At 46.8% G+C, this 20,348-nt stretch overlaps 2 protein-coding genes across 6 annotated transcripts; one reads left to right on the plus strand and one right to left on the minus strand.

The window, feature by feature from the left end:
* The first annotated feature begins 1,884 nt into the window (after positions 1 to 1,884).
* Positions 1,885 to 13,612, plus strand: LOC114848496 (ovarian cancer G-protein coupled receptor 1). Of its 5 annotated transcripts, XM_029139017.3 has the most exons (7): positions 1,887 to 2,156; positions 10,421 to 10,787; positions 11,035 to 11,184; positions 11,299 to 11,432; positions 11,504 to 11,726; positions 11,805 to 11,985; positions 12,056 to 13,612. In XM_029139017.3, the coding sequence occupies exons 2-7, from the start codon at positions 10,689 to 10,691 to the stop codon at positions 12,457 to 12,459; spliced, it is 1,191 nt and encodes a 396-aa protein (XP_028994850.1). In that variant the 5' UTR covers positions 1,887 to 2,156; positions 10,421 to 10,688; the 3' UTR covers positions 12,460 to 13,612. The 5 variants fall into 5 exon arrangements, with proteins under 5 accessions (XP_028994848.1, XP_028994849.1, XP_028994850.1 ...); XM_029139015.3 differs by having other exon boundaries at positions 1,885 to 2,156; positions 10,421 to 11,184; XM_029139016.3 differs by having other exon boundaries at positions 1,885 to 2,156; positions 10,534 to 11,184.
* Positions 13,613 to 14,807: 1,195 nt separating this feature from the next.
* Positions 14,808 to 20,293, minus strand: dglucy (D-glutamate cyclase). Its single transcript, XM_029138993.3, has 15 exons — positions 20,147 to 20,293; positions 19,724 to 19,788; positions 19,271 to 19,424; positions 19,061 to 19,147; positions 18,857 to 18,983; positions 18,451 to 18,592; positions 18,143 to 18,265; positions 17,833 to 18,057; positions 17,416 to 17,533; positions 17,174 to 17,316; positions 16,936 to 17,035; positions 16,691 to 16,839; positions 16,326 to 16,445; positions 16,034 to 16,191; positions 14,808 to 15,597 (listed from the first exon to the last, which is right to left on the minus strand). Coding segments are annotated over exons 1-15 (1,875 nt in total). The 5' UTR covers positions 20,149 to 20,293; the 3' UTR covers positions 14,808 to 15,435.
* Between the last annotated feature and the right edge of the window lie 55 nt (positions 20,294 to 20,348).

Here is a 20,348-nt window from a genome sequence, read left to right on the forward strand (position 1 = left end):
CTCAGCCTGAGCCAAAGTGTGTTTAAAAAAACACACATGTAATGATATACACACACAAACAGAAGCATTGTCCTCAAGGGTTTGCTGTGGCTTCACTAACCATTGACCTGGACCTAGTCCACACACACACACACACACACACACACACACACACACACACACACACACACACACACACACACACACACACACACACACACACACGCTGCGTGGTGAACCACCATGATTTGGAAGGATGTGCTGCTGCATATTAAGTTCCTCAGACGCTGGTGGGTGACAGACATCAGCCTCATTTGGACCCATGTTAGAGTTAGTTTAACTGATCACAAGGGTCTGGCTGAAGCTTCTGTCGGCAGCTACATGTAGAGTGAAAGAGAACAGAATCATCAGTGTTCAGTCTGTGGCTTATCTGCTTTGATTAATGGAGAAGCGACAGCCAAAGCATCTAATGCACCACAGAGCATCAGAACATTTGCAGCATTAGTCACAACACAGAGACGTGAGCCATGTTTTAATGTTCACTATTAATTAAGGAATCGTATAATGGACCTGGACATGAGCATGAGGATCTATGACTGCAGCTCAGGAGACTGATGGAGATGACCAGAGATGGGAACCGATGCAGCAGGGCACGATGACAGGATGATTTGCCTCTTTGTAAATATGACTGTGATTTATTTTTGTCCTGTTGCGTTTTGCTGTTTCATTTCCACTGAAGGTAAAGCCGACCACCTTCATCCTGTCACATGCTGCGCTGTGACACTTCCTCTCTTCACACTCATGCCAGGTCTGTAGGGTTGACTTTCACACAGGGGGGGATTTTCACTCTGATACTGTAGATTTCTATATTTTTCCATCAGAGGAAATATGATCATATGCAGCCAACGGTCTGCTGAGACCTTTGGCATCTGTTTTTCTGTGGGTGTGTTTCTGTGGGTGTGGAACAGGAAGCTGAGGAAAATGGTGGGAGAATATGAATCAGAGGTGCATTCTGATGAACTGAACGTATGTCTCTATAACTGTATGCAAATTAAAACTTCCCTTTGCAGGAAATAACTGACAAGCTGATGATGACGAGGAGGAGGTGGAGGAGGAAGAGGAGGAGGTGCTGGAAATGAATATTTGACCTTTTCTTGCACCAACGTCTGACAGTAACAAAATGAACATGTTGACAAAATGAATAACGGTAAAAGCTTTTAAAAATACATGAATTCCCGAACAAACTCTGTCAGAATATGAAACCACTTGTCAGATCACCTCCGTTGCTATGGTGATGATTGACCGTGTGGTTTGTTGTCTTCGCGTCCCAACTCAGCGTCTCAGTGTTACTAAGTGTCTTCATTTAACAGACACAGTCACACAGAGATGTTGTGGCTGTAGACGTTGTGGTGTTTAGTGTTTGATGTGCAGGACTTCAGCTGATGCTCACGCTCTGTTGCCTCTTCACGGTTTTGCAGCCCTTCAATTAAAGCTGCAGCGTCAGAGAAGCGAATGCTGGAGCTGAGCTCCCAGAGGAACGGCTGCTGCAGTGGTTCAGTTACCTGATGCTGACTCTGCTGCACCGGCTGTGGCTAAAGGACTGAAGGTTGAATCAGGGGAACCTGAAGAGGCTGCTGATTTCTTTATTAAACGTGTGTTTGTGACCTGGACCCTCTGATGTGATTCTGGATTCTCCTTTAAACCATTTTACTAGTTCAGTTTATTTATACAGCATCGGTTTCCAAGGGTTCATCAGTCATAGTGGAACATGTAACAGATGTGATAACTGTGTTCTCAGAAGTCAGAATGTATTTACGTGTTTACTTATTAGCCAGCAATCACTGTATGTAGTATCGGTAATACTTGATGTCACAGTGGGTGGTGGATCATAGACTGCGTTCTATGAGGGGAGGGGTCAGAGCAGTAGTTTATTCTAAGCATTCCCTCAGTAAACAGGTTTTATTACAGCTTCCCTCGTGTGGATCTACAGGAACAGAGCTGAGGGCTCTGCGGGGTGCGCAAAAGCAGCGGACCTCGTCTGAGCCGCCTTCCGTTTGTTTCTATATGAATAAATTCATCCCACTCACTTTATGGGAGCCACAGCTCGTGCGCTGAACGCCGCGCGAGGAGCAGAGACCACATGAGACAGAGCTGCTCGCCGGATGCGGAGACGCTCGGTAAGAACCAAGTGTTTTATCCAACCTGCTGCTGTGACTGGTTTGTTGAATGGCTCGGTGGAGCCGAGCTCTGCTGTTCGTTCGCGCCGAGGCGTGAAATCCCCAGCGGCGGATGTGTGAGGGTTCGATTCCTCAGTACAGTGCGTAACGGAGTCAGGCTCCACTCACATCACACCTGTTATGTCCGTTGCCTCGGGTAATAATTACTGATGGTTGTGAGCTGGAAACAGCCGCTTCTAAAGCGGCTTCAGTCCAAAGTTGCACCGAGCTCCGACACGGTCGTGATGTTGGTTCGGACTGGACGATGATGCGCGTGTTGAATCCACCCCAGACGCTTCGCGCGATAAGCTGTTTGTTCCCACGTTGCGTCCCGCTGTGCAGTTACTGTCTCTGTCTGCGGCTCTGAGGTTTCCAGCCTCGCCTCCGTTCTGTGGGAGTGGAGGAAGTTTGACCTGGAGTGTTCAACTGGTGGAAAAACTAAATTAAACTAAAGTCTGAGGAGACTTTGGTTTAAGTTTAGGTTTTGAGTAAAATAGACTCTGTGCTGTAAATATGAACCTAAAGAAGGAAACTCGAGTTAAATAAAGTAAAATACTGTATTCATTAAAGACAGATAATGGAAAGAGGAAATAAAGATAATTGAATAGCTTCCAGCCACTCACGTACATAAGTGATTTTCCTCCCACTGGGGAATCTCTGACCACCAGCAGCAGCTAAACTCACCACATGCTAATGAGGCTGTAATTGCTTTGGATCCAGGCTTTTCCTTCGGTTCGGTCCCATTCAGAATCTCCTTGCAGCCCAACCTTGGGTCTGGGCCCAGACGTTGGGCACTAGTTGGACAGAGCAGGTCCTTTGTATGCACTAACCTCATTCATCCATAGAAAGAAAGTCTCACTGGCTTCATATACAGAATTCAGCCCAGGAAGCGGTGCTAAATATGGGTCCTGGGGACCGTCAGGGGCCACTGACGGGCCCTGGTGCAGCTCTCAGGGATTCTCAGGAGGTTCTGGCCTCTAGCACAATTAAGTCAATGTGGTCCAATGGGTTCACACGCCCCGTTTACCTGATATGAAGTGGGTCATAGCGCTGAATGACAGCTTCAACAACTGGCTATCAGACACAGACATCTCTACAAGAGAGAAATGTGAATAAGTGTAAGTGATGCAAGTAAAAAGCAGTAAACATGAGACAACGTCTCATTGCTTTTTCATGAGTCTAGACATTTACAGATAAATCCAGATTTAAATGTGTCTGTCCTCTCACCCACTGACATGTTGTTAAATGATTAGCCTGTCACACAGGTGATCAGTGAGGATCTATGTGTTCTGAGCTGGCGTGGCACCAGCTGGTGACCCCAGTGCTGCAGCCCGGTCAGTCTCTCTGTCACTAACATTAGGAACATTGGGTCGTGAGCCGTTCAGGTCTTATTTACAACGAACCGGATGGAGTTTCAGCACCGTTGGGATGAGTCCAACGATAAGACAGAGTCTGAGTGTGTAACACAATTACCGCTGCTCATCAGTTTGCGTAATCACTTTAGCAGCCTGCTGACTCTACACGTACAGTAGTGTCATTTCATGTGTGAGACGTGGTCTGAAACGCAGCTTTCAGTGCAAAGAACAGATTTCCACCAACTTCTGCCTCAGACAGAGACTGATCCATTGCATAAATAATGACTCCAACTACAAACTGAACAGTGAGCTTTAGATGCTCAGTCTCCGCAAAGACCAGATACTTTGCATGTGTGTGTAGCTGCACTGACCATATCCTCATTAAATGTAAGTTACATTCAATGGCGGCTTTAAGCTTTGAGCCGTGAGTCCTACAGCTGAAGCGTTCCACTGCAGCATGTTTGCAGGGCTCCACAGTCAGACTGCAGCAGTGGCTCACAGTGGCATCAGGCTGTTTTGTTACATGGCGTGTGATGCAGTAAACACCTGTTGTTTAACAGGACTCACTTATTTGTTGAACGTATGTTTGAATGTAGAAATAATAATATAATAATAAAAAATAATTAATAATAATTAATTAAAAATCAATAAAACAACTGCTTAGTAATGAGGAGGTTTCTATTATAAACAATGATGTTTGCTCAAAACTTATTTTCATTCTATCTTTGAACATCTCTCATGGGGGGTGATTTAATTATTTAACCTTTTCCAAAATGTGATTATAACTAATCAGAAGTGGTTGTATTGTTGGTACAATAAATGAACCTTCATTGAAACCCTGAAACACTTCCTGTACTGTGCCATAATAAATGATACAGAGGCTGCTTGGATCATGGATGGGACCCAACTATTAACCAGTGATGCAGTGGATAAAAATAGATCCACCAGGTGGAGGTGATGAGCGTGTAGGCAAAGCTCATAAGCTAGTAAAAACAAACAAGTTTACATTATACAGATGTTTGACGATTAATGCATATATGTAATATGTACATAAGTGATTTCATAGCAGATTACCAAAAACCTTTGCTGCACCACATTGTCGACAAATAATAAATACAGCGTTTCTAATTCTAAAGGGCACAGATGCTCTATACGCATAAAAATTATATATCACCAAATCCCCAAAGTCTGCTGAATGTTCTGAATTCAAGCTGCATAAACTATGTAAATGGATAAAAGAAAAAATCTGCCTGATTTTAAACCAAGCCTGTTTGAATTGTATCAGAATAAAAGTGAAGCTGGGTAAATGTTCTTCATGAATGTAATCATGAATAATTAATGAAGTCGCCTCTGATTCAGGAAGGTGAAGGTTTGTGTTTGCTGCCATACGTGGACCCGTCCACACAGTGTCTGACGTCACTGTTCCTCCTTTACAGCACTGATGCAGTATTTATTATGGAGAAGCCGTTCAGATGTACTCGTCCTGTTTGCTCCATTCAAGTGTTCAGTGGTTTCAGAGCTTCAGAGAGAAAGTCTTCAAACTGAATGTCTGATCACAGTTATGTTTCAAATGTATTTTGGAAAACTGGAGTATCAAAACTGAAGTATCAAACATCACGCGCGAGTGTAGACATGGAGGTTACTGCTGTAGCAGCCCAGTGGGACTCAGGTTCAATCCAGGCTCAAAGTACACGCACAAAAATCCACTGAATTAAAAAAACCTACAATAAGACAGAGAAAAAGAATAAAACAAAAAGATGTTCAATACTAAACCACTGTTATTTAGTCTACATTTAACATCTGACACAAAATATAATGAAATAAATACAAATAGAAAATCTGAACTCCACATTGAGTAATGTTGGATGTTCCCAGGGTTCCCCGGTCCAGATCATGTGACCTGGTTCTGATCGCCTCCTACAGGTCTTCAGGGTGTAACTGAGCCTGACTCTGATCCACAGCGGCTCTGTGGTGTTTAGACCGAACTGAATGGGGCTGCTTTCATTAACAGTTTTATGTGAGGTCTCGACTTTTGTTGTAAAACTCATTTAAAGTGAAGTGAAACTAATGCACTGCTGGACTGAACACTGTGTGACTGCGAGACCGGAAAATGTTCATTATCAGTAGATCCATGTGTGTTCACCATGTGGTTAGTTACATGTCCAACCTGTCCCGCACTAATTAACTAAACCTGCATGTTCTGGTCAAGACCACACCAAGAGCAGTGGGCTATAGATGTATGTGAACATGTCGCTGTAGCCAGGTGGGGTCTGTCTGACAGTGATGGTGCTCAGTCTATTTTACTAGTGAAGCTGTTACATAAACTTTCACATCAGAGACAAGGACCCCTGCCGCCTTCTGAATGTGTGCGCTGTGGGAAATGCAATAAATACAGCATAACAATTAGCACTTAGCCATAAAGATGGAAACCACAGATGTCTGTAGAACCACAGACTCTTTACTGGCAGTGACTCCATTCAGCTGAACTGTGCTGTTGAGTCCGGGTTCCAGGTTTAAAACCTGGACTGACTGTGAGTGGTTGTTTGTTTATGGGCCCATTGATGGACTCAGCGACTGTTACAAGGGTAAACGCTGCAGATGACAGATGGATGGTGTTCAGGGAGGATTTAATGCTGTCACCAAAACTGTGATCTCCGCTGGTCACTCCTTATGAGGTAAAGTGAAATAACCAGATGCTCAGAGAGAAGCTTTACGGACACAGGGCGACGGGCTCCACATGCGTCAACCTGGTCCTCACTAACTGGGCGAACACAAGACCCTGCTACTGGTGGTCTGACGGGAAATGAATTAACCATCAGACCTAAGCAGTTCATGTTGCTAATAACAGAAAAGTAAATGTTCAGGTGTGTGTGATTGATCAATAAATGTGGAGCTGAATCACTAATTGGTCCCTTATAATCTATAGTAACAGCATCTACTGCTCAGACAGTCTACCACGGGACATTAAAACCTGAGTAATATTAAATCAGGGTTCCAGCACTAAACAGGAGCACATCACATCACATGCATCTGTATGATGCTGCTGTTACTGCAGGTCCAGGTCAGTCTGCTGGGTTAAACACATACAGTATCACACGGAGCCAGTGATGAACGTTTGATCATATTTCATGTCGACTCAGAGGATAAACAGCCTCTCAGCTGAGTAAGTGTCACAGTAAGTCATAGGAGGAGCGTTTCTTTATCGACTGCTCAGACTGGAGGAAGCCTAAGATGCTGCATGACGCCACAAACTAAAAGTTTCCCGTCAGAGAGTGTTGCTACAAAATTTCGAGTTCCAGGACTTTTGTGTTTGTGTGGTTCTGTGTGCTGAAGTAAGACACACCTCCTGCCATTTACTGTAACTACCCAGCTTTCAGACCAGACCGTGTTGTGTTAATTATGTCCAGCCTGACAACGTGTGAAGGCCTAAGATGGAGACGCTGTTGACGACCACAGCTCCGGGCTCTGCAGACGCAGATGAACAGCCATGGTGTCAGTTCGCTGCCTGAGCTTGATTTGTGCCTGATTTACAGCCGGCTGCTGTTGCCACGGTTACTGCCGTCAGGGTCAGTGATCACAGAGAAGGAGTAGTGCTGCAGCAGCCCTGGGGAAATAAGGAAAGGTACCGATCATGGGGTCATTTGTCAGGTTATTGATCGTGGACTTGAAGGGATTAATTAGGTTGAAAGTTATAAATGTTAAACTAAAAGGAACCAAACTTTGCTCCACGTGTAACTCTACAGTACATGATGCTCTAGACGAGAGAAGAGCGTCTACAGACTAATGGCTGCCTCCATCATCTCAACTAATAGACATGTTATGGTTTGATCTATCACTATATTAATGGCTTCTATGGCCGTTGTCAGTAATTAGTACTGAAATAAATGAACCACCGCAGGGAGAATTAAACTAGGAAAAAAACTGACCTCATACTGTTACTGAACAAACTTGATTTACATTTTAGTAATAAAATAAGCAACTACCAGTGAGCGACTACCAGTCAGTATTAACCAGTCAGCAACTACCAGTCAGTGACCACCAGTCAGTAATTACCAGTCAGTGACTACCAGTGAGCGACTACCAGTCAGTATTTACCAGTCAGCGACAACCAGTCAGTGACCACCAGTCAGTTATTACCAGTCAGCATCTACCAGTCAGTTATTACCAGTCAGCATCTACCAGTCAGTGACCACCAGTCAGTTATTACCAGTCAGCATCTACCAGTCAGTGACTACCAGTCAGCAACTATCAGTGAGCGACTACCAGTCAGCGACAACCAGTCAGCAACTACCAGTCAGTGACCACCAGTCAGTAATTACCAGTCAGTGACTACCAGTGAGCGACTACCAGTCAGTATTTACCAGTCAGCGACAACCAGTCAGTGACCACCAGTCAGTTATTACCAGTCAGCATCTACCAGTCAGTTATTACCAGTCAGCATCTACCAGTCAGTGACCACCAGTCAGTTATTACCAGTCAGCATCTACCAGTCAGTGACTACCAGTCAGCAACTATCAGTGAGCGACTACCAGTCAGCGACAACCAGTCAGCAACTACCAGTCAGTGACCACCAGTCAGTAATTACCAGTCAGCATCTACCAGTCAGTGATTACCTGTCAGTGACTATTTTCATGTTGACCCTCTGATGGGCAGGACATGTGTCCATGTTTGGTTCAGCAGGTAGCAGACAGATTCTTTACCCATAATGCCCACAGGCTTTTATTATGTTTTAATAACAAATAAATGTGGGCGCTCCATCGTTTGTGTGAATGGACTGGCTACTACTACTGGTGTAGTGAGGGACAGAGCATTTTATTCACCCTTCATGCACTTAAATTGAACATAAATAGAACAGAACAGTATATAGAGGTTTGACTGGAGCCAGATGTTGCTGTAGCTACTTCCTTGAGGTAAATGTCAGTTCTAAAGCAGGGGTGGATAATAATGTGGCAATGGGTCAGCAGGTTCTGCTGCATTATATGAGTGTTTGCATGGTTCGGTTCATGATACATGACTTTTAAATGACATTTTTGTGTTACTGTAATTTAATTTGTTTGGGTATTTTTTAGTTGTTCTCTTATTCTACGTTCTACAGATGTCTGTGTGACAGTGTGCAGGTGATGCAGCGCGACAGTGAGCTGTTGCTGCCACAGTTTCAGGACGCATCACATCACATGCCTGAGGTTGAAGTGTGTTGAAGTGGCTCTGAATGGTTTTTAAGGGTGTCATTATGCAGCCATTTCAAAGATGCTGGGAGGATAAAAGCCAAAACAAGCAGAAGGTCGTGGAGGTTTACTGGAACAGGATGAAGAAGTGCTGCATTTAAACAAGTCATGTACTGCAGCTGAAGGGCCCAGGACCCTGAGTACTGTATGTCCACAGGCCCCAGGTTCACTAGCTAAATATTAGCTGTTTGATAAATATCACAGCAATGCAAACGCAGGAAGAGCAGGAAACCAAACCTTAAACCTAATCAAGTCATATCAGTGCATATGCAGCAACAACCAAGAAAACCAAGTCACAGCAGGAAAATAACAATTCAACTCAACCAAAGACCACTGCAGAAGCATGAGCTTCCCATTGAAAATGATAGACTGAGCAACACTAAGGCTGGATATAACCGATGGAGGAGACTCAGCTACCGACACAGTGACCACACAGCTCACAATCACACCATCGATTCCCTGGGCCCATGTGCCGGCGTGTCCTTGAGCAAGTGTGTGTCAGGACCTGCATGTAATATGTCAGCCGTTTACTGAACCAGGAACCAAACTCAGCATCGGCTGCAGTCTGACGAGTCACAGTAAATAATGTTTCATTACATCACGCTTGATGTTTTCAAGCCCGAGGCTTCGTTTTGTGGTGCGTCTGCAAAAAAAAAAACGCCAATGTTCTTTTGGTTTAATGTTCTGTCAAACTGAAATGATGAAGGGAAGTTCGCACGGTTGTGTGTGTAGGAGCCGCTTCTTCAAGCATCTAGTGGACCCTGACAGTTAGAGGCCATTATTCATAAGCTGTGGTCAGATTTGTGGCTCGCCGTACAGCGTCAGAGCAGCCGGTCGATGGCTGCGCTTCCTGTCGGTGATCGGGACAGCGTAGACGCTGCACGGAGGGAAGCTGCCGCCGCTCCATGTCCACGGTAGGTTGCTGTGAAACGGGCCGAGGAACCAGCACTGCCTCAGCGTCGCTTTGAGGAACACAGCTGCTTTTGTTTTTTTACACTGATCTTCTTCATTTGAATCAAATGTGATTTTCTACTGGGACTGTTTGTGTTTGCTGCAACACACGTGTTGCGTGTGAGTTTCCTGTTTGCTTCCTCTTTCGTCCCCCTTCACGTCTCTTATGTGGCGCCTTTTCATCTTTTTTAGGTTCACATCACACAGTCAGTTGAAAGTTGACGCATAATATTTTTTCATTGTGTTTTTTCATGTGAAAAACAAAGGTAATTTCCTACGAATTGTTAGGTTGTGGAATGTGTTTGAACAGAATCCATTACATGCATGTGCTGTGCAGTCACTGGCCACTTTAATAGGTACAGCTGAAGGATTCAGTAACTCGTCGCTTCTACCTTCTACATGTCAGACAAGCCATCAGACGGGCCATCATCGTAGCTGCAGCAGGATATTATTAGACTCATGTATTCTCTCACACTAGAGTGTATCACTGACATGAATATCTGCAGTCATTGTCACCACAAAGCAGGAAATATGGCAATAAAGAGTTTGAGGTTTTTCACATCTAACACGTTGCTTCAGTGTGAGCTAAACTTCACATACAAACAGTATCAACCGAGACCTGCGTCAAGTTACGATTGTCTGGGTGCCAAACAGCATCAAACTTGTTCTTAGTATATTTAATCTGTCTTTCCAGTTCAGGTTGAAGACTCCTTCATACCACTGTCCATCCTCAGAGGAACGTTTTCATTCTACTAAACAGGACCGACCTCATACAGTCAGTGGTGATTCTTATTCTCTGCTCCAAAGAGGCCCGTGACTCTTCACCACCTCGCTTGACGCGGCAGCATCTCCATCCACGACACCTTGGAGTCAACCAGCCCCCATCGTCATGACGACGCGTGGATGCCATGACAGAGCTACGTGGTTTTAAAGGCGAAGGCGTGTGAGGTGAGTGTGGTGTCATGGTGTTCAACATGTCAGAGGACGACCGCATCAACTGCACCATCAACCATGTCATCCACCTGTACCTCTTCTCCTCCGTGTACATCCTCGTGCTGCTGGTGAGTACAACCCTGATGTTCACACACGCACAGAAACGAAGTCGGGCTGTGAAACAGACCTGCTTAGGATGAACAGTTACCTAGATTAATTGAAGGCTTCATTATGACCAATGACGTCTGCAGGCTCAGTACAGTTGCAGCCTTATCACCACAGCGACACCCCCCGTCCGTGTCTGCCGGCAGCGTTAGCTTAGCATTAGCTAAATGTTGGGTGGCTGAGGTAAAGTCAGGTCCTCCCTGCCTCCAGGTGGGAGTTCCCTCCAACCTGTACTCTCTGTACCACGCGGCTCTACAGCTGAAGCAAAGGAACGAGCTGGGAGTTTACCTGCTCAACCTCACCGTGTCCGACCTGCTGTACCTGGCGTCGCTGCCGCTGTGGCTCCAGTACTTCCTGCAGGTGAACGAGGAACTCAAGGAGAACTAAAGAGCTATGATGCTCATACGCCGGTTTCTGCTGATTTGACAGGTCTGACTTGGTGTTCCGTCATCGCGTGGTGTGTCTTGGTTTCAGGGGGACGACTGGCGCCACAAGGAGTGGTTGTGTCAGGTGTGTGGCTTCCTGCTCTATGAGAACATCTACATCACCATCGGCTTCCTGTGCTGCATCAGCCTGGATCGCTACCTGGCCGTGGTTCATCCTTTGAGGTAAAGGGCCACACCCGCTCGGCGCCGCCCTCGTGTCGCCCTGTGATCTGTGACGCGTCCCCCCCACGCAGGTTCACGTCTCTCCGCTCCATGACCGCAGCGTGGGCGGCCAGCGCCGTCATCTGGATGAAGGAGCTCGCCGTGGGCGTGGTCTTCTTCCTGCACAAGGAGCTGAGCAAGGACGAGATGAACCAGTCGGTGTGCTTCGAGCACTACCCCATGCAACGCTGGGAGTACAACATCAACTTCTACCGCTTCTCCGTGGGCTTCGTGTTCCCGCTGGCCATTCTGTCGGTACGAGGCGCCGCCCGCGTGCCTTTTGCTGTGGGAGACTCCTGTAACCGGACTGTTCTCCTCCTCCTCCTCCTCCAGATCAGCTACCTGTGCGTCCTTCGCGCCGTGGGCCGCAGCACCGGGACGCAGCCGGACCAGAAGCTGAGGATCAGGCAGTTAGTGAGCAGCACCATCCTCATCTTCCTGGTGTGCTTCTCGCCGTACCACGTCTTCCTGCTGGTGCGCACGCTGCTGGAGCGGGACTGCAAGTTCATCGAAGGTAGGGGGAAAGCGGTACATTGCCATAGCAACCAACCGGCAGCATCTAACCTCACGCTCTTACTCCCCAGCGATATTCAACTACTACCACCTGTCCCTGCTGCTGACCAGCCTGAACTGTGTGGCCGACCCCGCCCTCTACTGCTTCGTCAGCGAAGGCGCCCGCCACGGCCTGTACCGAGCCATCGTCAGGCCGGTCGTCAGGCTGCTCTGCTGCTGCCGTCGCCGCGGCAACGCCAGTCCCACCAACCCGGCCACGGACTCCCACGAGGTGGCCACCGACGAGAACAACGGCTACCCGACCGTGACGCTCATCACGCACACGAGCAACAACGTTAAGGCAGAGTGCGGCGGCGGCGGCGCCGCGGCGCCGATCACGCGGACCGATGGAGGAGAGGCCGTGGCCTTGGCTGTGCAGAACCACAGGCCCTGCGCGAACGGCGAGGAGAAGCCCAGCGGGCCGACAGGCGTCTGAGCAGCGGCTGAGATGAGTCCACTCAACAGAGGCCGGTTCCCTCATCCGCTGAGCGAGAGGAGCCAAAGGAATGTGCATCACATCGTTACCTCACTGGGCCACAACGTGCTTTACGGGGAGCAAAAGTGGAAGCTGCTGAGGACAACAGCCGGTACCAGACCCGTGTGGGCCCGGTTTACAACAATGACTTGTTCCTTGTACCACAGAGGAACACAGTAAATACAGGACGTGCCTGTTGTTTATGCCTCTTTTCATTTTAGTCTTAATAACTCCCACCATCACTTCCACACAGAGTGGCTAATACTGTACCAGTATAAAACCAGTATCCTGACCTCAGACCTCAGGATAACCTGCCTCATGTGAACCTGAATTAACAGCTAAAACTAAGCGGACAGTATCACCAGCCGTTCACAAATGAGGCATCATGTCACATGAAACAACGATGAAAAATGGACTAATGTTCAGTATTAAGCGGGTCTCTGAGCTTGACACCAGTTAAACCCATTGGCGTCTGCATGCTGCTTTTATAGCTGCTCAAATAAATAAAGACAAGTTACTGCGAAATGTCGTTGACTGGATTTTTTTACTGACAACGGGCACCAGAGTAATGACAAAAATACAGAAATGAAAGATTTAATGTTATTAATAATAATTTAAAATTGTATAATTAGTGACCTAAATCTGTCACATGAACTTCCCCCTTTAGCCTCCAGTCAGACGTTGCTCCACACTCATGTCAGACGTTACACAGTCTAACCCCATAATTTCTTCATTTCTTCATTGTTGAACCAGACATTGATCAAAGTAACTTGCATCTTCCAACTTCCCAAGTCTTTATGCTTCTGCTGCTCCTGAATGATCAGACATCACATGTTCACATGTTGCTATTTGCATGATTAAAAGAGCTTCATTTTGTCTAATTCCTTTTTATGGCCATGATGTTTTATTGGTAATAAGATAATAAAATACAATACTTGTATTATATATTATTATTATAAATATTAGTGTGTGTGTTTCTTTCTCTGCAGACACATTGATTTTTGATTGTGTAGATGGTTCTACTGGACTAAACAGGAAAATGTCATTGATTTGTGCTGAGATGTGATAAGGTGAAAAATTCATGTCTCCACAGATATTAAAAACTTAACCTTTACCTGTTGGTGTTTGTGACACTGTGTTGCTAAATGCAGTGACGTGGGACGTGATGTGGTGTCACCACAGTTTGTTACAAAAGCGTTCCTTCTGCTGTTAACTCAAGTCAGTGTGACTAGAAGAGAGAAGCCAGCAGCCTGGTTTCACATTCAGACTATGACGACCGACTTAGAAAGGGGTTAAAAAATGCAGGTTCATCGTCAGCTTACTTTCAACAACATCAGGAGGTTGTTTGCTGGTTTTCCAGATGTTGAGTAGCTTTGATCGTCTCTGTCTACTTACACGTCTGCAGGTCTGTGTAGTTCACCAGTTTAGAGTCTGGTTGGACACGTTGCTCCAATGAAGCTGAATGAAACCACTGAACACAACTTGAGACAGCTGTACTTGGGTTTGAATCAAGCTGCAAATGTTAGATTTTTGTGACGTTAGTTTATTTCTTAGTTATTAGAAATTTACTTCCTGATCAATCGTAACGATTCATTTGGATCACATTATATACGTGAGTTCATTTTTACACAAAGAAATGAAACATTACCAATAAGAGTCTCAGAGCAAAGTCCTATATTCACTTGTATCCAGCTCTGTGCTTTATGTGGTTCCAGTCTGGTTCTGTGTATCAGAACTTAGTGATGTTATAGTTGGCTGGATGTCTGTTAGTGTTTATTGCTTCTAGGGGATTAATGAAGGTGAATCAGGCACTCAAAAGGAAAACAACTGTGTGGGAAAACAAAAGTGTCGTTTGTGAGTCGCTGTGTTTGTTTTTGTAACAGAATCCTTCCTCTGGGCCTTTGTGAAGCTGTGAGTGAGACACTGGATGCATACAGTACATAAACCGTTCAACCATCAGCCAAGCTGCATCTAAAGAACGCCTGTGGAAGAAGAGGACACTTGTTGGTCGTGTTGTTAGGTTCTACCTTCGGTTGTTGACGGACAGTGGTGCCGGTTACTGGGCAGCTACAGAACCTGAGGGCTTTAACAGCGTCGCTTCTGTTCTCACCTGCTCTTGAGGCTGTGTTTACGTGAAGCAGAGCAGACTGGGACCATATTGCGTGGTGGTGTTAGCGTGTGTATTAATCTTGGCAGCATCAGCTGCTCCTGGCTGCTGCTGTCGTCCAGCAGGAAGTCGCATTAAACCCTGGACTCGAGGTTCAGAGACCACAGTTGAAACAGAGACGCAGGGAGATGAGAAGGAAATCGACTGTTGAAACTGGCCACTCGTTTAATTTGCTCCATGAATTATTTACTAGACTTCCTTATTGTCAAAAGCATCAGAACAGTTCAGTGTGATTCAACCTCACAGCGGACATTGATGTGAGCTGCTTCTATTCATCAGTTATGATGTGTGACTGTTTAATCCTGTTTCATGAAATAATACAAAAACAACCAACTCAGATCATCAACTGCTGTAAAGGGCAGTGGTTCCTACATTGTGTGACCACAGTGATCATCAGATCACTTCAAACATGAGCATTCTACCACCTCATATGTCACAGTGTTAAAAACCATTCTTGTCTTTGCTCCTGCAGTTCTGACAACTTTGATCCTGTATCGAATGATTTTCTGTACTGATTTAACAAGTGTGAAGCGACGCTGATCGTCTCTAGCGTCCTTCCCTCAGACTGATGAAGTTACCTGGAAGGCGGCGAAGCTCTTCAACCTCGGCCTAACGACTCAAACCTGTGAGTGAATGATTCGGGTCACACTGGAAGAAAACAGCAGGTTTACAGATCCAAACTGATGAGGTCCATTCGTGGGGCTGTGCCCTTGTTTCTGTGTCATTTATGTATGAGGTAAAATCTCCTGCCAACAGACAGAAGGAGGTGATCACGGGTTCTCAGAGGTGGATCCCAGTGTGATCTGCAGCAGTCGTCTGATCATGTCAGAATGTGTGGGGTGAAAGGTCAAACCATCCACCTCCATGGCCAGGTGAGCGGTTTTCCCACTCCGTATCCCAAAGCGCATCAGAGTGGCGAGGAAGGACTCCTCCTGAGGACAGAGACAGTGATGTTTGTTATTCAGTCTGCTTCCGTAGAGTAGGATGAAACGAGACGCGGCACTGTCGGTGTGTCTACTGCCTTCTCTAAACTGGCCCCTATGCAGAATGTAGCAGGCTGCTCCATGGCGACGCTGAGCGCCACCATCAAATCTGACCTCAGCAGATTGAAGGCTTTCTTGTGCTTGTAGTCATCTTTGTCCTGACATCAAACCTTGACCTTTGGTGTATTTACTGTATTTACACTAGAGCCTTTGCCATTTACAGTATAATACATCTGCATCAAACCCAGGTTTGCAGTAATCAGTCTGGTTTGTTCTTCACAAACAGCTGACATTTTACAGTGCAGCTGATTTACACTTCATTTTAGTGCGTGCACATATGTGAACGTACAGTATGAGAAGCCAGAAGCAGGTGTGGGTCTGCTACCTTGTCCACTGACGGCAGGTTAGCGGTCCAGTCCTGCAGCTGCTCTGGAGCAGTGCCATCCTCACCCACTCCCTTCTTCAGGTAGCGCCTGTGTGAAGGGCAGGTGTGGAGCAGGTACAGTCCACAGGCCACAGCATATCCTCCCCAGTTAGACACTCCTGCACGAGCCCAACACACAGACAAATCCAGCCTAAGCATCACAAACATGACGGATGATGGAATAGAGGAATCTCTGACCTTCCTCCCATCATCAGTGCCTTGAAAATAGCAGTCACAGTGCGGGTGAACATACCGGCAGTGATGGCGTAGTCAGCAGCGACGTCACAGGCTATGAGGTCTCCTTTGGGCATCAGGCTCTTCACCTTCTCCTTCACTTTGCCCATGCCCAGCTCATTACCACCATCACCGATTCCTACAGGGGCACACAAAAACTTAGTGGCTCAGTTTTTGTGTGAACTCTAAACTAATGATTCCAAATGTATGTACAAATGTCAATACACTTAGTGCTGAATCATTAGCTATTTTAAAGAAGTATCTCTAAAGGCCAGTGATTCACTCTATGTGTAAGAGGGAAGATGTGGAAATGGAAACGTTGCAGGGATGAAACACTGATGACATAGTTCTTGGTCTAAACATAAAACTTAGACTCGTCTGTACCTGTTGTGACAATTCCACGTATGTTTTTGGCTGCAATGAACAAATCATCAATGGGATCCACCAAATGTTTGATGTTCACTTCTCTCATGTTGTAGTAGTTTCCATCTCCAGCTCGTCCGATGCGCTCTATCGCCATCAGGTGGTCAAACCTGGGTTAAAACATCAGCAATCTTATTATCGCTCTGTAAAAGCGACAAAAGAGACAGGAAACACACATCCCAACCCAAAGATACAAAGGAGCTCACCGAGGCTGGCTGGCGTCGCCATGGTGACACAGGAAGTCCAGTGCGGAGTCTGGCCCGTTGTCTTCAAAAGTGATCAATGGGATGTGAGTCTTCAGGACGCCTGAGGGTGGACGGTGAATTCAGCATGAAGGTATTATGACATGATTTCATGACATGAAATAAAAATAAGTGAATAAAAAATAAATTAAAAAAATAAAAATAAAAAATAATAAATAAATAAAAAGAAACTATTCCTCACCCGTCTTCACGGCTTCATCAATGATTGCCTGGTTCAGTTCCAGGGCTCTCTTGTCTGTCACCAACGTCACCTGCTTCCCTAGAGACAACAGCATGGTCGCCATGGCAACGGCGCCGGGTGGGCCATCGGTCTCATAAGGAGGGCTGTAGGGTAAACACCAAGAACAACAGGGTAACATCCATGCGTCTACAGTACAGTGAATACAGAGCCACTTCACTCCTTGACTTGATGTCAGTCAGTACCTGTGCATGTAGTGTGTAGGGAGGCCGGTTGTTATGGCAACAGAGGAGGAATGAGAGAGAGCCAGGCAGGAGCGAAGGAGTTCGTCCTGTTGGAATAAAGCCTTTATTCCCCGTTCAGCTGATGACAGACAGAGAGAGATCCTGTTGGGGCTTTACTCTTCATCAGTTATCCAGATAGTAATTAATCTGGTTGTAACAGGGCTAAGTTGGCACCTTAGGCGAGATTTGCACCCTCAACAGTTGTGCCATACTGTAATCATAACTAAACCTAGAGGCTGGGTATAGATGACTTTGGTTCATTAGCTGCTGATATGAAATCTTAAAGAGACTTAGGGTTATGTTGTGTTGCATTTGTGGCATTGTTGTTGTTGCTGTCATTGTGTTGTTTTTGTGTGGTTGAGCAGTTGACGCGTTTACCTGGGTCTTCTCCGATAATCTTCTCCAACTCTCGGATCCTTGCCACTGTCCTCCTGGATGCCAGACTGTACAGCAAAGGATTGTGGGACACCAGGAAGCTGAGGGGGGTCAACTCAGGATCTGGTTTGGTGCTTGGAGAGTCGTTGTCGATGGGAGGAGTCGTTGTGGAGGAGGAGGAGTCTGGGAGCATGAGTCCAGGTGAGTGACTGAACGCTAACGAAGGCTCTAAAGGACACACAATTTAATCATATGTTGAGGTGAAGCTGCTTCCTGACTGCAGGTACTTTGCTCCAGTCGGTCACATACTCACTGCTGGCGAGAATCGCCTCTACAGCCGTCGCTGCACTCGGCCAAAACACAGGGACATCACCAGGCTGCAGCTGTGCCTGGTCCCCATAGTCTGGAGTGGACAGGTCTTGTATTCCCAGGATGGCTGCGCACACACACACACACACACACACACACACACACACACACACACACACACACACACACGCACATGCACACGCACACGCACACGCACGCACACACACACACGCACACGCACACACACACACAGTGTGAGACTTTGTGTGTGTGTGTGTGTGTGCGTGTGTGTGTGTGTGTGTGTGTGTGTACCTGCGTCTCCTATGTGAACGGGAGCTCCCGTGTTGAGGAATGAAGCCTCCACTGCTGCGTCCAGCGCCGCGGCTGGAACAGGACGCATTGTGACCACGAGGGGGCAACTAAACACGCCCGCACGGGCACACGGGACGGAGGTCTGGGCACACAACAAGTATGTACAGTGTATTACTGTATGTATAGATTACAGATTACAGAACTAACGTTCCACTATGCGACCGTCCTCTGATGTGACCTAAAGCAAAGCCCTAGGAACAGGTCTGACTGAGCTCATGTGGTGGAAGCGAAGCTTAACGTGTGTTCTGACAACAAACCCAGAGATCTGTGATGAGAGGAGCGTGAGAAGCAGCTGCAGCTCTGCTATATCTGTTGCTAGTGATTATTTCACAGTTCAGGACCCTACCCTGTACATGCTGGCGTTCACAGGCGGTCCGGCTGTTGTCGGCCCGCCGTCGAGGCCAGGGGTGCAGCCCAGATAGAAACACACCATGTCCGCCCAGCGATGCCGAGCCTCCGATTCAGCCCTGGAACTGCAACACAGAGAAGCAGTGAGGCTGCCGGTCACGTTTACTGCGGTGGAGCCCGTCCGTCAGCAGGTCACCCTAACCTGGGGGCTCCGATGTAACTCTGCAGACCGGCGACCGTCTTCACCAGACGACCGCCCTCGAACACACAGTACGGAGACGCGTCAGTCCTGCAGGTGGAAACACGCACAGGCAACAACAATAGGAGACTCTGTGGTTGTGGTTGTTGTGCTCTCCTCCACCAGGTTCTGGACCCTTTATGAAGCAGGTTGCATGGTCAGACGCAGAAGTACCGTATATCGCCGTGTCTGGCCAGAGGTGGACAGGACGCGTCTCCTGGCTGGCTGCGGTACAGCAGCGGCAGAGAGGCCGGATTACTGCGGCAGAACGCCTCGAAGTCATCGGCCAGGTGTTTGGGCAGGACGACCACGCTCGCCTGCAGGCGTCCTAACATTCATGGAACGAATAGAGGCTGAATAAATATTTAAAAAATAAATAAGTGTGAGATGCATTTAGTCCGTACATCAGAACTTCTTTATGTACTGTACTATTTTTGTTATTATTCTATTCTATGTACAGTAAGGTTCTATGTACAATATGCCTGTACAACTCCTCTGTCTTTATCCATGCAATAAAATCTATAATAAAACTTTAGCTAGTAATTAGATGTAATTAGAAAATAGTAATTAGTCGTTCATAGTGCATTGACAACGAAGGTAGGCGGTTCTACTGAGCTGGGGTTTCACCTGAGGCAGCGTTGGCCGCAGCCCTGAAGCACCTGACGGCGCGTCCTGCAGCCACGAAGCTGCACCTGAGAGTCAAACACAACAACAACAACAACAACAACAACAACAACAACAACAACAAGCTGCGTTAACGCTGCCAGTCTGTGCAGGATAAAAGAGCACGTCAAATCACCGCACACAGTATGAGTCTGCGGACAGCGGCGCAAGACGAACACTGTCCGCTAGTTTCACATCGTTCATTGCGTATTTACGCGCATTTGTCGTTAAAGCGTCAACACACACGAGCACTAAACGCAACAAGGACGAATGAATGAGGCGAAGAACAACGCCGTCTTTTCCAAGCGTCCAGTGAAAGCTGGAACTCGTTTATTTGCAGCTCGTTAGTAACGTATGAATCTATTAAACTAGTAGTCGGCTTCTTACATTCTGTGCGTCCCCGCTTTGTTCCCCACGTAACCTCGCGTCCCCCTCGTCCTTCAGTTGCTGGATCCGTGGGAAACAGCGTCGCCTGCTGCGTCGGAGCCGAGGCGCGTCTGTCTCACGGCAGCTACACGTTGGCTTTGTGCTCAAAGTGTCAACACAGGAACACAAGTGGTTTGGATCGTATGGATCTTGTAGCATCTCA

This window comes from Betta splendens, chromosome 22 (assembly GCF_900634795.4).
Source record: "Betta splendens chromosome 22, fBetSpl5.4, whole genome shotgun sequence".
Lineage (NCBI taxonomy): Eukaryota > Metazoa > Chordata > Actinopteri > Anabantiformes > Osphronemidae > Betta > Betta splendens.

What these genes read in the sequence shown, in the direction of transcription:
- LOC114848496 (XM_029139015.3), top strand. Translation starts at nt 10,891, where the DNA reads ATGACCAATGACGTCTGCAGGCTCAGTACAGTTGCAGCCTTATCACCA. An exon ending in GGCTCCAGTACTTCCTGCAG is followed by an intron (nt 11,185 to 11,298) that starts GTGAACGAGGAA and finishes TCTTGGTTTCAG; the next exon opens with GGGGACGACTGGCGCCACAA. An exon ending in GCCGTGGTTCATCCTTTGAG is followed by an intron (nt 11,433 to 11,503) that starts GTAAAGGGCCAC and finishes CCCCCCACGCAG; the next exon opens with GTTCACGTCTCTCCGCTCCA.
- dglucy (XM_029138993.3), bottom strand. An exon ending in TGCGGCCAACGCTGCCTCAG is followed by an intron (nt 19,425 to 19,723) that starts GTGAAACCCCAG and finishes CATGAATGTTAG; the next exon opens with GACGCCTGCAGGCGAGCGTG. An exon ending in TGAACGCCAGCATGTACAGG is followed by an intron (nt 18,593 to 18,856) that starts GTAGGGTCCTGA and finishes TTGTGTGCCCAG; the next exon opens with ACCTCCGTCCCGTGTGCCCG.